We start from the raw sequence: 16,520 nt of genomic DNA on the forward strand, positions 1-16,520 counted from the left end.
CGTGAAATTTCTGAACCCTAATCGAGTACGGCTCTTGATCAAATCGAGTGATCATCAAGCGTTTGAATTGCGCAAAGTCTGTCACGCACTTCATATTTAAATCTCGCCATGCGAAGTCTCTAGCTACACCTGCGAGTTTGCACTTCGCAATACTCAAGCACTGTCTCGGCGTCCATCCCGCTAGGCTCGCGATCTCTTCCAGCGTGTCGAAAAAGTCCATGACACGTCCAACTTCTCCCGAAAACGTTGGGATCATACCTCCAAAGGTGGAGATGGATGGAAGAGTCCCGCTTCCGTCACGAGGCCGCGCCGCACTTGCCTCTGCCTCCATTTTTCTCACCCACGTATTTTGGCCACAATGCCTTCGTCGGCGTACTTACTAAATTCGTGGGACTTAAAATATCCCACTTCTGACACCACTGTAAGTTCGCCGAAATGGGGGGGAGTTTTATTCCCAACCGTCGGGATGGCTAAGGGCTATTCGCATGTGGGTGGCGGTTTTGAGGAGGCAGAAAAACAAGCGTTTCACATAGAAACCGTTTATTTTAGTCGAAAATGCTTACATAAATTTAGCAATGGTCCTTGAGTTCAGAGCTTTAGGTTGTTTTCGGTTTCGGTCTGGTCCTACGCTGTAGGGGCCCCTTAGCAACGTCGAGTAAAAAGTTCGAAATTCTGAAGAGACGGTGCACAAAAGATGAACGGAAACACCACTATTGGAGGTGAACGAACACAACAGGTAGTCTAGAGGAAAACTCTTCTGTCCTTGATATCGGAGGCTTTATAATTTTCTCGGGATCGAATCATCGCTAATTGGCTAACTCTTCTCCTCCTCGCTTCCCAATTGGTTTCCCACCTGTCTCCAGGTGTAAATGGAGCTTCGTTAGGTCGCAGGAAAGGTCGACAAAAGAAGGTTCATCCGACACCGTCTTTTAGACTATGATCGCGTTTAATTGTTGACGACGACACCAACGCTCATTTTGATATATTTTTTTTTCTTTCAGGTTTCGTTTTGCTTTTTAAACTGCGTCTTAATTTTTAATATTTTTCTTTCTAAATTTTCTTTACCTAAAATTTTGTTTTCCCCGTTACTCGTTATGAGCGTCGACATCAAAGTCCGGTGTCGCCGACTCGACACTTATAAAAGTTATCATTTCGCGGTTTGACTTAACAAACTCGTCACAAGGACTTTATAGTTTGGAATTTTTACCTCCTCACTTACGCCTACAGTATCCTCTTCTCTATTTGCAGTATGTCAATAATGTACATCTGGCATGAGAGAACTCTGATGAAAAATTACTATTCTTTATTCAATTGTTGTCCCCCATTTTCCTGATGGTTACATTTACAAAAGGAGAAAAATGCAAAGATTGCTTTTTTGGATCTGCTTGTATACAGATTCCCTAGTGAGTTTTTCTTTACTAGGTTTCATAAATTTAATACACCACCTTATATCATCCTTCCATGACTTTCAACTTCCCATACAAAAATTCAGTCATTACAGCACTTATACACAGAGCTTTCTTATTGTAAGATTTGCCGACTTTCAAGGGGGTGACATTAACCCCGCGTCAAGATGAGCTTCAGGGAAACCACATATGTGTGCCATGGCTAAGGAGGCAAATGAAAACAAGTGTTTTACATGCAAAAAACCGTTTATTTGTTCGAATTCATGCTTACATCGATTTTTGACAGTTCCAAATCTCGACGTTCTTCCAAATTGGGAGGATTCGGTTGATTGATCACAGTCCAATCTGGGCAGACGAGAAGGATCCGTCGGATGATCGAGGAAGATGCAGCGGAGTCCTAGGTGGTCGATGACAACACAACACAATAACTAAGGCACAACTGTAGGCTTAATCCAGAGGAGACTGTTCTTAATTCGGAAGAGAGACTCTCTCTCGACCTTGAACTCCCAGTTTTTATACATTTTTCTCGTGTACTATCCACCTTTCAGATTGGTCCCTCGTCTCTTTCCTCGCTTCCTGATTGGTCTCCCCTTTGTTTCCAAGCGCAAAACGAGACCATGTCGGGTTGTGGGAGAGGTCCGATTTGAGGTGTCTATTTGACACCCTTTGTCAACTATGCTCGGAGATTGTTGATGGAACCACAACACCTGCACTCATAATTTAATCCGTTGTTTATAATTGATGTCATTTTGGAATTCTAATGATCACACGATATTTTTCTATCCCTCCAATTTTTCCCTTTTTCTGAAATTGTTTTCTTAAGTTGAATTTTTTTCTTTGAGTACTTGTGTCAAACTTATACCTATTTATGAGCACGTGTGTCAGAGTTCTACCTTTGGGTTGAACATTAACAGGTCGTTTAACACGAGTTGGCGTCGTCCCGAGACTTGTTGTTTACATTTTTCGTCACGTTGTTTTGATCAAGAGTTTTTTTCCCCTCTCTCTCTCATATAATTTATCGTTATTTTTTTTCACAACAGAATTCTGCATTTTTGCAATTTCGGACCTTGTTTGAGTCCTCACATTATATCTTTCCACTCAATTGCTTGTGGACAAGATACTTCCCTTTGTTAAATTAGCAGTTTGCAGGGGTTACTCTCCAACCAATTTTATCCATCTTGTCAACCAGGTCAAATGCATGTTGTTTTTGTAACCACCTTGTACTGTAAGAAGGAGTTAGTTTTTGTGATACCCACCATTCTGTATCTGGGTCTGCCCTCATTGTGTCTTTGCTGGGTTTTTAATATGGTTACATATTGCCACTAGCTCTCCAGTCTTCATTGTACAAGATTCTTTTCAACGATAGAGACAATGTCCCACTTCTTGAAAAATCTGAAGTTTATGCTGGCTGTTTTCTTACAAAATTTATTAACTCCATTAATGCTTTTGTATACAGTGGTACCTCGCTTAACGAGCACCTTGCACAACAAGTATTTCGCATAACGAGCAAAACAAATTATAAAAACTTGCCTTGCTTAACGAGCAATATTTCGCATAATGAGTGATGAGGAGAGGGGAAGTCCTGAATTGTGCACATGCAACATGCTCCATCAGTCTGTGTTTAGTACTCGTTCTGCTAGCATCTTAGTGTCGCTTGTGATCACATATTTTTCCAAACTTGTGTTCACACATATTACTTATAAACATCAACAACCATAGCCCATTAAATAATAAACATGCCAAACGATATGCCAAATTCTTGGGTCATTAAATTTAATGACCGATTCCAAATTAAACTTTAGAAATGTGTGAATTAAAAATTAACTATTTATAATTATTAAATTTAATACGAGATGAAAACATAACTGCCTACATCTAGTCTAATTAATTAATTTCTAATATTTAAGTATAGTATTTACATAACCCAAGAATTTGACATATCGTTTGGAGTGTTTATCAAACATATTAGCTGTGATTTTTTTTTCTTTTTTTGTTTCTGCAAATCAAATTCTCATTCCAGGATGGTTCATTCCGCGCTAGAAGAAAAGATGATGATGATGATGATTGACGTTCCTTAACAGTGTACAATTTTTTATGTATAAATGTTATACATAAAACATTGGAGCATTTTTTCGTCGTGGAATGCATTATCGTATTTTACATTAATTTCTATGGGAAAAATTGTTTCGCTTAACGAGTGTTTCGCATTACGAGTAAGACTCTGGAACGAATTATGCCCATTTAAGCAAGGTTCAACTGTATTGGGGTGACTGCCAGAATGCTCTGCCTCTGTCTTGTAGAGCTTCATGATGATGTGGTGCATAATACATATATAACAGAGCTGGATAAAACATGTAATAATAAGTAAATTTTATCCATTTTGGTTGCAAACCTCACTCCTAAGACATTGTAGGGACTGAAGAATATTTATCTAGGAGTCTCTTATCATTGCATCAATGTCACCATATAACTCTCCCAAACTTAACATCCCAGAGTTGTGGGGAGTACAATTTAAGCTTCTAAAACCTTAAGTTGTGTATCTCACAATAAAAAGTATCTCATTTCATTAATAGAATTTCTATGTTTTAATTTACTTTTGTATTTTTGGTTCAGCATAATTTTTATTGGTTTTATTTCATTTTGTACCCTGGTCTTCTGAAATTTTATAATTTTATATACAGTGGGTGATCGGTTAATGAACATAATCCATTCCAAGACTTTGTTCATTATACGAATTGTTTGTTAACTGATTATTAATTTACCATAGGTTTTTATGGAAATTTGATTAATTCGTTCTGGAGACCCCAAAAAATAAACAATATATACTTTCTTACTACATTTTTATTTATATGTAATAATAAAAATACATATATACACAGTCTTGCATTTTTATTAGACATGTTTTTTCCATTTGTGGGAGTTAAAGAATCTGTCCAATGTTGATTGCTTTTCTCTCTTCTTTAAAATTTTTCGGAAGTAATCAATAGCATTGTCATTTTAGAGATCCCCAAGCCTATTAACCTCATTCTGGTTTGGATGCCATTTGGATGACTTTGTTGTGACATTCTCCCACTTCTTCAAAAGATCTTTAATAGCAGATGTCGGCATTGGTCCTCTTTCGTCTTCCTCTTTTTCAGAAGAAAACACATCTCACTGATTTTCTTGGTGTTCTTCATTTGAGTACTTGGAATTCTTCTGACATCACATCAGTTTCAGGTTCCATTATGAGCTCTTCAATGCTCTTTATTTCTCAGATGTGATTTTCATTACTCCTTTAGCTGCTTGAGTCTTCTTGATATGTCTTTCACAACCTATTGTAGATCTGTTCCAAGCCATACTGCCTAGCAACATCAGATATCTTCTGCCCACTCTCTACCTTGGCTATTATCTTTTTGCTTGGTTTCTACACTGAGCACAGTTCTTGAAATTCCACTTTTTTTAGGCTTTAAAATATTATCAGTTTCTTTTTTAAATAAAAAGTCCAGAAAAGCACTTACAAAAATTCAGAAAACAGCAATCAACTAGTACACAAAAAAATTGTGTAAATTCAAGACCTGAATGAAATTCAAAATTTAGTATTAAAACGTTAACAAATATCCAATGGGACAGTTAAACTCTTGCCTTTCATAAATTAAAACCGATGCAAAACTTAACGAGTACCCTCTAGACAGTCTCGTGAAGACTATTAAAAATTATTAGAAAGGTAAATAAAAATTACTGAAACTGAAATTACAAGGAAGAGTTTCAAAATTCGAAGGAATACTATCTGATCGGTATCAGGTTGAGCGTTGATGCCGATGTCTCCCACACTCCAAAAGGTTTCGAATTGTTACCTGAAGACAAGGGAAAATCAATCAGTATTCATTATTTTCCATTGCATCTTTTTATGTTTGTTCTGTGAAATGTCCGTTGTCCGAACATAATCTTTCACAAAAGTGTTCATTATCCGATTTGTTCGCTATCCGAACTGTTCATTAACCAATCACCCACTGTATTTCAAATATGTACCATGCTTGTTTGAGATATTGATGAGGGAAAAAAAGGATGTTTAATTGAAATCATGTCAAGATGAATGAAAGGTGTGAGCATAATGTGGGAGTGGTAGATAATACTGAGACAAGTTAACTTTACAAAATTAACCCATTTATTTAAAACATGTAATGCTTACACTAATTCTGTTGAGAACGTCTTCATGAAGACTATGTATTCAAGGAAAAAAGATCAGTATGTAATTCATTGTGGTCAGTTCCAATAGCAATCTGTTGGCAATTAGGTGGGCCTAGGACAATTTATCAGCCAATTCTGGATGCGGAATGAGTAGAGACTGGTCAGAAGTCAAGCATAAGTAACAGCAGAGCAAAGATGAAGTCAAAGACAAAAGGGATGTCAACATAGTGGACAAACAGAATGAGCACAGGAGAATAGGCTTTCTTTATCCTTGAAATTTGAGTTTTCTAAAGGGTTTTATCCCCAAATTAATTGATTTGATTGGTCCCGATAATTTTCTATCTTTCCCTGATTGGCCCATGTTCTGTATCTTGTAAAACTGAATGAGCAGATCAGGTGTGAGAAAAATCGATCTCCATTATTCAACCTAACACTTCATCTCAACACCAACTGAATGATGTTGATTAAACTTTGAGACTTTTTCTAATACAGTCGGTGATCGGTTAACAAACATAATCCATTCCAAGACTTTGTTCGCTATCCTAATTGTTCGTTAATTGATTATCAATTTACCATAGGTTTTTTTGGGAATTTGATTAATTCATTCTGGCGACCCTCAAAAATAATAAATATATACTTTCTTACTGCATGTTTATTTATATGAAATAATAAAAATACATGTATGCCCAGTCTTACATTTTTATTAGTCGTGGTTTTTTCCATTTGAGGGGGTTAAAGAATCTGTCTAATGTTGATTGCTTTTCTCTCTTCTTCAAGATTTTTCAGAAGTAATTAATAGCATTGGAATTGTAGAGATCCCTGAACCTATTAACCTCAACCTGGTTTGGATGCCATTCTAAGACGTTGTTCTGTCATCTTCCCACTTCTTTAAAAGATGTTTAATAGCAGATATTGGCATTAATCCTTTTTTTCAGAAGAAAACATATCTTGCTGAGTTTCTTGGTGTTCTTCATTCAAGAGTTCTTGGCATTCTTCTGTTGTCAGATTCATTTCAGATGAGTTCTTCAATATACTTTATTTCTCAGGTGTGATCTTTGTTACTATAAGATAACTTTCTTAGATAAGATTGAACTGTGGCCTACTATAGACCTGTTTAAGCCATACTGCCCAGCAACTTCAGACATCTGCCCACTGTGCCTTTGCTATTATACTCTCACCTTTTGAAAATAAAAACCGATGCAAAACTTAATGAGTGCCCATCCAACAGTCTCGCGAATACTATAAAAAAATTGTTTCTGTCAGAAAAATAAAAGGCTAGAATTACAAGGGAGTATTTCAAAGTTCGAGGAATACTATCTGGTCAGTATATATCGGGTTGAGCATTAATGTTGACATCTCCCACGCTCCAAAAAGTTTCAAATTGTTACCTGAAGACAAGGGAAAATCAATCAGTATTTGCTATTTTCATTGCTTCTTTTTATGTTTGTTCTGTGAGGTATTCGTTGTCTGAACATAAAAATCTTTCACAAAAGTATTTGTTATCCGATTTGTTCATTAACCGAACTGTTCGTTAACTGATCGCCCACTGTATCTTAAACTATATTGTTTTCCTTTCCAATATCAAGAATTTTAACAACTATAAAACAACTGTTGTTTTTTGTTTTTTGGTTGAAAAAGTATTCTTTTTTCCCATTTTGTCAATATTTGACTATTTTACAGAATCTTTTCTCATTATTAAAATATTTTAAATGTGTTTGGTGAGGAATTCAGATTCTATCCAAAACCTTCCAATTGTGCACGAGGAACAATTTTGAAAAATGTTCTTTATTGTTTGTGTACCATTTTTCAAAAAGTAGTATTCTGTTCTCTGTGTATGATAATATTGCTTGAAGAGAACAGTTATAAACTGCTGAAAGTACTCACTTTAAATACAATCATTTACTTAAATAAATATTTTCTGTAATGCTAATAGACAATTGTATTATTTATTCTGAATGCAATGAGGTTCTACTATATTTACATCAATGAAAATATTTTAACAGTTAAATATTTAAATAAACAACAACTAACCCATTATATATAAAGACCAACAACTGCCGAATTATCGGGCTAGCAAATGGCTATAGTAATATTAATAATTTAAGTTAATTTGGTACTAGAGTTAGGCGTTAGGCGCCATCTCTTGCTAAATTTAATAATTAGAATTTTAATTAAATAATTTAAATAAATTTAGGCTTAACTGGAAGAAAAGAATCGGCCCCGCCTAACTCTAGTACCAAATTAACTTAAATTATTAATATTACCATAGCCATTTGCTAGCCCGATAATTCGGCAGTTGTTGGTCTTTAGTTAAATATTTGTTTAAAATAAGTATAGCATGAAAAAAACAAGTTATATTTAAAGAATTATTTTAAAAAATTGCTGTAAAATTTAAATGTTATGATTAAACTAAGAAAATAAATTGTAAAATTACTTACTGAGTCTGGATTTGTTCCTAATCGAGCATATAATTCCTGGATAGGTATTTTATGTTCATCCTAGAAAACAATTTTATATTAATATAAAATAATTTTTAAAAATAATAATATTATTGCATTATTTTCAATATTACAAACTCACTGATCAAATTTTTTTCATATTCTACTATTAGTATTTATCATTGTTTAGCTTCTAAATAATAGTTTTTATTATTATTTAAATCTAAATAATTTTTTTAATTCTGTAAACAATATTACAGAACTAAAAATCCTTGAAATATTCTATAAATTCTTCAAACTAAAAAGTCCTCCATGGTTTTCTAATAAGTCTTTTTACATTTCTTTATAACAGACAATATTATTATTTTTATTCATATATAATAGAAAATTTCTTATAATCTTCTTCTTTAAAAACTTCAATAAAATTGATTCTAAATTTATCATCATTATCTAAAAATGACATGTCTGTCTATATACAATGTACTGTAGAATTATAACTTATAAGTAAAAATATTCAGTATAAGTTAATTATATTTATAATTAATTATCTATGCTGCTATTCTATTAGCATTAATTAATATTATATATATATATATATATAATTTTTAATAAACAATACATCTTAACTTTTTTACCATAAGGTTTATTTTTAAATTCAAAACCTCATAGGATAAAATAAGTTTAACTGTATTGTATTTAAAAGCTTCCCAAGAAAAAAAATGAAGAAAACATTTTTTTAAATCAAATGACAATCACTGATAATTAAGATATGTGATTCAATAATTGTAATGCTAATATCTTGCAAATCTACAAATTGTTCTTTTCAAAACAACAACACAAAATACCGGGTCATGTTAAATAACGTACTCCTAGAACATATATCCAGTGTGTCAAAAACTCTACACACAAGGAAGAGGGGTCCCCATGGGCATCCTGATCTCAGGGGACCTATGCGAAATGATCATAAGACCGCTGGAGAGCAAAGTCCTTCCACAGTTCCTTCCCAACATCCTTTTATACAGGAGATTCATCGACGATATTATAGTTTTCTAGAGGACAGTGCGAGATATATTGGCCTTTGTCAACACTTTTAATGACAACCCTTATGGCTTAACCTTAGAGCTCAAACAGCCAACCACAAGGAGGTCCACTTCCTGAACATGAATATCAGAGTGGAGGAGATGGGCATCCTCACATCCATGTACTGCAAACCAGAGTCCATGTCCACATACATACTAGTGGGGTCATGTGACCCTTTTGGGTATAAGTTAGTGGCATACAATGCTTTAATTAGGAGAGTGTTCACTCAAGCACTTGCCGCTGAGCTAATACATATACACCATATTGCATCCACCCATGGTTTCCCGAGGCTCACACATAAATTGATTGAATGCTATCACTGCACACACTCACAACACAACGTCACAGCTGACATGCAGAGTGACAACCATCCTGAGTTGCATCCTGACATGCAGAGTGACATCGCCAAGCAGCACCGGGTTAAAATCACATTCAGGAAATGTCCCACTATCTTTGACATCCTCTGCAATGAGAAAGACCCCCCCAACTAGAACAGACTTCCAGGCGTGTACAGTATCCCCCATTACAGAGAACTGGTTTGACATGGACCTCATTTACATCGGATTAACCAAAAGCTTCTTGGGGGTCAGAATACAGGCGCACATAGTGGATATACATCACAAGAGAAACACCACCGCCCTCGCCACTTACATCTCCAATCCTGACATTGCGACTGCCTTTAACTAGGTGAAGCTCTACTACGTCATACACGGAACAACTAAAATGGCTAAAGGCCATTCACATATATAAATCAACTCTCAATGACACATGGATCAATTATAAAGATGAGTTAGTTTTGTCTGTAGCCTGGCAGGCGTTGATGGACTCCAAACTTTAAGTGTTAACATCTGTTATCCCTATAAATATGCATGCGCAGCTCATGTTACAGATTCAAATGTTTCCCAAGTTTCGTTTAGCGATCACTCCGTCCCATCAGAAACTCCATTTTACACTTGAGGAAGAACTCATAGAGGTTCAAAAACATTTGTGGTGAACTTTCTCTTTTGGTTTTTTTTTTTGTCACACCAGATATAGGTTCTAGGAGTACGTTAGTGTTCTTTTCATTGTTATAAAGTAAATTTTGAAGACCAAAATAATTATATATATTTAAAATAATAGTTCTAGCTGAACTGTGCAATGTTTCACCTTGTTTATGCACAACAACATTATTTTATACCATTTTGCTAATGAAATCAAAATTAAGGATGAAGTAAGTCATTACTATTTTCTTTTATTTGGTACATTTTTTTAAACTAAAATGAAGAATAACTAAAATAAAGTTCTAATTATATTAATTAATTAAAGTAGCATTTGTATATAGTTTAAACTTGGTATTATTAAATAACATTCAAGTTTACAGTAGTAAGATAAATACTTATGTAGCATATTCTAAATAAGAATTGAATGAACAAAACAGAATTTCAGCATTTTATTAGATAGATAGCTGATTATCACAATCTGTTAATTTGTTAGCATATAATTTTGTTGAACACTATATAGTTTTTCTACAACAAATAAGATTTGACTCTCAAACTAGTATTATTAATTATTATCAACATTACATTTTATTTTCTATTTAATTTTTTTAGTTTATTTTAGCATTTATAATTATTGTTAATAAAACATATATTATTATTATTATTTGATAAAAAACAAACAAAACAATACAATAAAAAAGTTTGTAAAAATAAAACTTTTAAAAAACTCTAGGATGGAATATATCAGAGGCATAGCTAGGGGGGGCAGTGGGGGCGGCCCGCCCCAGGTGTCACCCGTGCAGGGGTGACACCTGGTAGGCCTGTACCTGGAAAAAAAAAAGGTCAACGGCTCGCCTCACTTGACAGTTTCTTCACTATGAGGAGATGCCACGAGAGTTCACACCAGCTAAAAATCTTACTATGATTTATTCTATAAATCTAAACTCATACGTCGCGACATCGCATATTCATTATATCGTGCAAGTTGCTTGAGTGTGAAGATATTACAATTCAACAGTGTTTTATAAAAGAGTTAAAAAGGGTGACACCACGATATCCGCACCAGGTGTCACCCATGCTAGCTACGCCACTGAATATTTTATACATAACTTATATACATATATACCCTCACACTCATAATCCAAAAAGAATAATCACCAAGCAAAAGGAAATAATAGTCATACAAATCATCCATTCAGAATAAATTGTAAAATTACAAAAATTAAGATGAAAAAATATATTCCACCTCAAATTTATAAAATTTTTATTTTTACAAAGAAAAATTTATATAAATATCTAATGTCAGAGACCTTTTAGACAATTTGCATATGTGAAGGTGGAGTAGAACCTATAAAAAAACATTGAATCCTCTAGACCAGGGGTTGCCAAAGTGGTCAATCATCAAGCTTTAGCTAAGGATAAGGGTGAGCTAAGGATCAAGCTTATCCGTCTCACTGATTGTCAGTTACAAAAATTATTATTAACAAATATACAGGAAATGAAAAAAAATATGCAAAATTAAAAGAAATGTATTAATATCACGCTTTGTTTTGCTTGTAACACAAACTTTTGGTGGGGGTTGATGTGAGGTTTCGAAAACTTGTAGGGGGTCAACGATCAAAAAAGTTTGGCGACCCTTACTCTGGACTTAATTGAGTTTCAACAGTTGCAAATGGATGTATAGAAGGCTTCAAAATGTTTTCTATTAGTCTATATTTTTGTAATTTTAAGAAAAACAAATTATTGTTTAGAGGCCATTTTGTAATTTTTTACACTTAGAAAGTTTAAGAATTTCCATTTCAGTTAAGTTTACCAACTTTCTTGTACTTCATTCTGACATCTAACAGACTCATATGCCAACTCCCTAATTAATTTGAAATTAATCATTAGGTCTTTGCAATATCCATCTACTTTTCCAAGTTATCCATTATTAGTTGACAAAAACTAAGGATAATAGAGGTTGAACCCATAGACCAAGAAATTCTAGTGACTTACCAGTGGAAGCATGTGTCACATTATTATTATTGTACAGGTTAATAATGCTTAAGCATCTTCCTGTGCCATTTCTTCTCCATTCTGTTCTGTCTTGACAATCCTCCTCTGTCAGTCCTTTGTGCTCCATAGCTTTTGTTAATTCCTCTATCCAGTAGTCTGTGGCCTTCCTCTTCTCCTTCTTCTGCCTGCCGAAATCCATTTCAATATCTGTTATGGAAGTCTACCTTCTTCCATCCTCCAAACATGGCCATGCCAGGTTAATTGTTTGTTATGGATATAATTGACTAGAGTTTTGATAATCCTATTTTTTCCTAATTTCCTCATTTCTTACTTTATCTAGTTTTGACATCAAGCAGATCTTCTCAAAAAGTCCATTTCTGTGGATTCTAAATTTATTCTGTGGATTCTGTGAATTCCCAATTTATATTTAAATTTTGAATTTAATACCCACACTTCTGCTCCATATGTTATCACACTTAGAACTAATGATTTATATATGTTTATTTTTGTTGTTTTAAAGTGTAGTGCTCCGCCACTATTTGTTCGTTTTTTTTTTTTTTTGTATTTGTATATATTGTATATCATTAGACAAAACTTCGTGTTACTGTATCGGGTTATTATTGTGTTATTACTGTATTGAGTTATTATCGCGTTATTGTTGTATCGGGTATTATTTTTATTGCATTTTTTTTGCAACGGGTTTTCTTTTCTTTGTTTCGTCATTCTTAGATGACACGTGTTCCCTTTTCGTTCCACCTTTGGGGGACGCATGCAAAAGGGGCCCTTGGATTGGTTGCCGAAGGATCACGTGGGAGACGGCAGCAGCAAACGGTATATATAGAAGGTCCAGGCGTGTAAGGGCACCTTTTTTCCGGATCTTTGGAGGCCGAACGTCGTCCGTTTGAGTGGGACCGGTGTCGAGCACGTGAGTGAGAATTGGGGAGCCTTGGAGAACAAAGGAGGAGTGTAGCAACAATTGAACTCCATCGGAACCGTATGAGATATTAACGAACTAAAGTGAATGAATACAGACGTAGGACAGTCCAAGGTATCATCTTGAACAATTATTTTTTTCTCCACGCGGGAAAATTGTCGGTATGCGTGCTAATTGTATCTAGACACGTGAGGTTGGAAGGGAATTTGTATATAAGTTTTTTTTTTGTTCACCAGTTGGTGTTAATTACAAATAAACACATTTTTCTGTAAGCCGACTTCTTTCTCTTTTTTTTTGTAGACCAGTAGACCTCGGTCTAACCCTTTAGGGTCTTAACAAAAGGTTTGTTTATCCCGTAAGATTCCGTTTAACCTTCTTATCATAGAACTTCCTTTCATAATTCTGTCCCTAATTTCAATTTCCTTCCGACCATCATTAGTAATTTTTGTTCCTAAATATTTAAATTCATCACATCCTTTAATCAGTTTAATTTTTCCATTGTCCTCCAAAACTAAATCATGTATGTCTTCAGTTCCAATTACCATATAATTAGTTTTTCCCATATTTATATTTAGTTCTTAGTTATTGTATTCTTCTTTCAGCTTTCTTGTCATATATGTTAAATCATCATAATTGTCAGTTATAACCAATTGGTCATCTGCAAATAACTGTATATACATTAATACAGTATTGTCTCCAACCATTAGACCCATACTACTACATTTTCTCTTCCATATTTCCATAGCCTTTTGAATGTAAATTTTAAATAATGTTGGGGATAATAATAATGTGACACATTACTATTCAAAAAAAAAAAAGCAGGACTAATGATTAGGCTCAGTAGATAATAACTCAGTTCTTATTATGGCCATCTAAAATACAAGCAATAGCATTACACAGCAATTACATTACAAGACATATTGAACTTTTTGCAGACTGAATTAGCACATGGCCAGCACAAAGTGGTTGCATTATGTTTTATACACAGTATTTTGCACATATTTACAAAGTTTTTTGAAGAGGAGTTCACAAATTAGATGATAGGAGTCAGAAATTACCATTTCAGGTTACTCATAGCTTCATATGATATAAAAAATAATATCAGCACAAAACTTTGCTGATTGGTCCTTGATAGGAATGATTTTGGAAAATAAAAATATTGATTGCTGTAAAGATATATCTATTATTATGGAGAAGTTATAGTTAGTAGTCCAATGATGTCAATAGCTATTTATTGGAATTGTTGATCAGCAACTTCAGTCTCTTGAAAGCAGACCTTGCTCTGATAAAAAGTATGTTTTTGAAAAATCTCACAACCTCTAATATATAATCAGACATGTTTGATTATATTCCTGAGGTAATCATTTTTGTTTATCATGCTACAAGTCTTTTCAGTCCCATGGAAAACTTTAATGATTTCATTTGCCATACTATCTCCCACACAAACTGTCTGTAATTGGCAAAGTTTAAAGCAGTCTGATTTGATATGAATTATTACCTCATTGTCAAGTTAATATTCTGGTTGAATACTGTATTCTTGCCTACAGAAGTTCTCTGAATGGAGTTGACTCATTCTATGTTCCAGGAACTAGTTCAAAAATTTATCAATCCTTTGAGATTCTAAGATATTTTCCCAAAATCCTCCTCTTATCATATTTCCTTCAGAGTTTCCTTCACTTGTCCCTCTCCACAAGGCAGGACAGTAAGTTGGCAACAGGGTTTGTTGCCTTTAACATATACAACCTTGATGTCACTATTAGACAATTCCACTGACTATCTCATTAAGTGTGATTATGGTTGTTCATGCAATTTAAAAAAAGCAACAGCTTATGGTCAGAGCACACATTTATTCTGTGGCCAAGAATTGTAAGTTTATAATGTCACATGGCAATAATATTTTTAAGGCACTCCTTCTCAATTGTTAAATATCTCATTTGGAGCCATAAAACTTCTTGCTAAAAATAACCAATGGGAATGCAATTATAGTTTTTAAGCTAACATAAAACCATGCCTACACAGGAGTAAAAAGCATTTGTATGCAGATGGATTTTTAATATACAATGCACATTTTAATATGCATTGTATATTAAAATGTGGTGAATAAGGAGGGAGTTTTCAAAAGAAGAGATTTAAAAGCATCATAACTGTTCTGACAGGCCTCATGTTATCTAAATTCATGTCCGTTTTTACTTAAATCTGTCATTGGGAGGGTGATCTTCAAAAAGTTAGGGATGAAGTCCCTAAAAAAGCTGACCATCCCCTGAAAACTTCTCACCCTCTTTGTGCTTCAGACTACACTGGTCTTTAATTGTCTGAGTGTTCTCTGACAATTAAGAGAAGCAAATGGCTGATGTGAAGAAAAAGTTAATTGTCCTTTCAATTGAAAAACAATGAAAATCTTAATTTTTGGACAAAAATCCTCACATGAGAAAAAATGAAGTTGTGACCAAGTTTGGTATTCTGTCAAGTATTCTTAAGAATAAAAAAGAAAAGAGATTAAGTAGAAAAAAACTTCAAAAACAACAAGAAACTGAAAAAAATTGAAAATGTTCTTTTCCGGAAACAGAAAATATGTAAAAAAATAGTTTGTGCATTGTTGCAACCAAGGAGTTTTCCTTAGTCCCCTTAGCAGAATTATGTTACAAAGGAAAACTGAGAATTTTGCAAAAAGACTTGGCCTTAGCAAATATAAAGCTAGCAATGGGTGACTTGAGAGCTTTAAAAGTAAACACATCATCATCTTCAGGAAACTTTGTAGAAAAAGTGCATTTGTGCCTCAAAGTGTTTGCAAAGAGTAAATCAAGAAGTTTCCTTCTCTTGTTCAAGATTACAGGGATGTCTTCAACACAGATGAAACAGATCTTTTTTCTAATGTTTACTCAACAGAACAGCTATATTCAAGGGACAAGAGTGCCGAGGTGGGAAACAGAGTAAAATTCTATATATGTGGCTGTACGCTTAGCAGTTAATCAAACTGAAAGTGAAAAACTTTCACAACTGATGATTGGTAGTTTTGTAAAGCCCAGATGCTTCTCAAAAGTAAAATCATTTCCTATAACATATAAAGCAAACTAGAAAGCTTGGATGACAAGTGAAATCTTCAGTAACTAATTGAAAGATATCTATGGGTTTAAAAAAGAGAAAAATTCTTTTCATCAATAACTGCAACACTCATTCCAACCTCCCTACTCTATAAAGTAGTTGAAGGCAGCTTAGATGTGGTAGTTGGAGGTATTTGCCTCCAACTACCACATCTAAGCTGCAACCCCTTGATCATTCAAAGTTTCAAAGTGGGAAGAGAACTGGTTCAAAAACTTCTAAACACCATTGACAATGGTAATATCCTTCTCACTATCAATGTTTTGGATGCTTTGAGAATGATAGACTATGCTTGGAGGAATGTTAAGGAAAGACAATCAAGAATAGTTTTCTAAAAGCAAGGTTTAAGCAAAGAAACAATGAGGAAGAACAACAAAACATCATTGATATGGTGAAAGACAGAAACCAATGAATAAATTTGGAA

General features: G+C 34.1%; 1 protein-coding gene across 3 annotated transcripts in view; it reads right to left on the minus strand.

The window, feature by feature from the left end:
- The window catches only part of LOC136977664 (sodium/potassium-transporting ATPase subunit alpha-like), a 155,414-nt gene that overhangs the window by 98,352 nt on the left and 40,542 nt on the right, over positions 1-16,520 (minus strand). For all 3 annotated transcript variants that reach the window (XR_010881120.1, XM_067273197.1, XM_067273198.1), the window contains exon 3: positions 8,012-8,071. Coding sequence is in view for 2 of the 3 variants with exons in the window: in XM_067273197.1 (XP_067129298.1) it covers positions 8,012-8,071 (60 nt within the window). In the remaining variant the exon portion in view is untranslated. The remainder of the gene's footprint in view (positions 1-8,011; positions 8,072-16,520) is intronic.

Source organism: Centruroides vittatus, unplaced genomic scaffold (genome assembly GCF_030686945.1).
Source record: "Centruroides vittatus isolate TY-2023 unplaced genomic scaffold, ASM3068694v2 contig_466, whole genome shotgun sequence".
NCBI lineage: Eukaryota > Metazoa > Arthropoda > Arachnida > Scorpiones > Buthidae > Centruroides > Centruroides vittatus.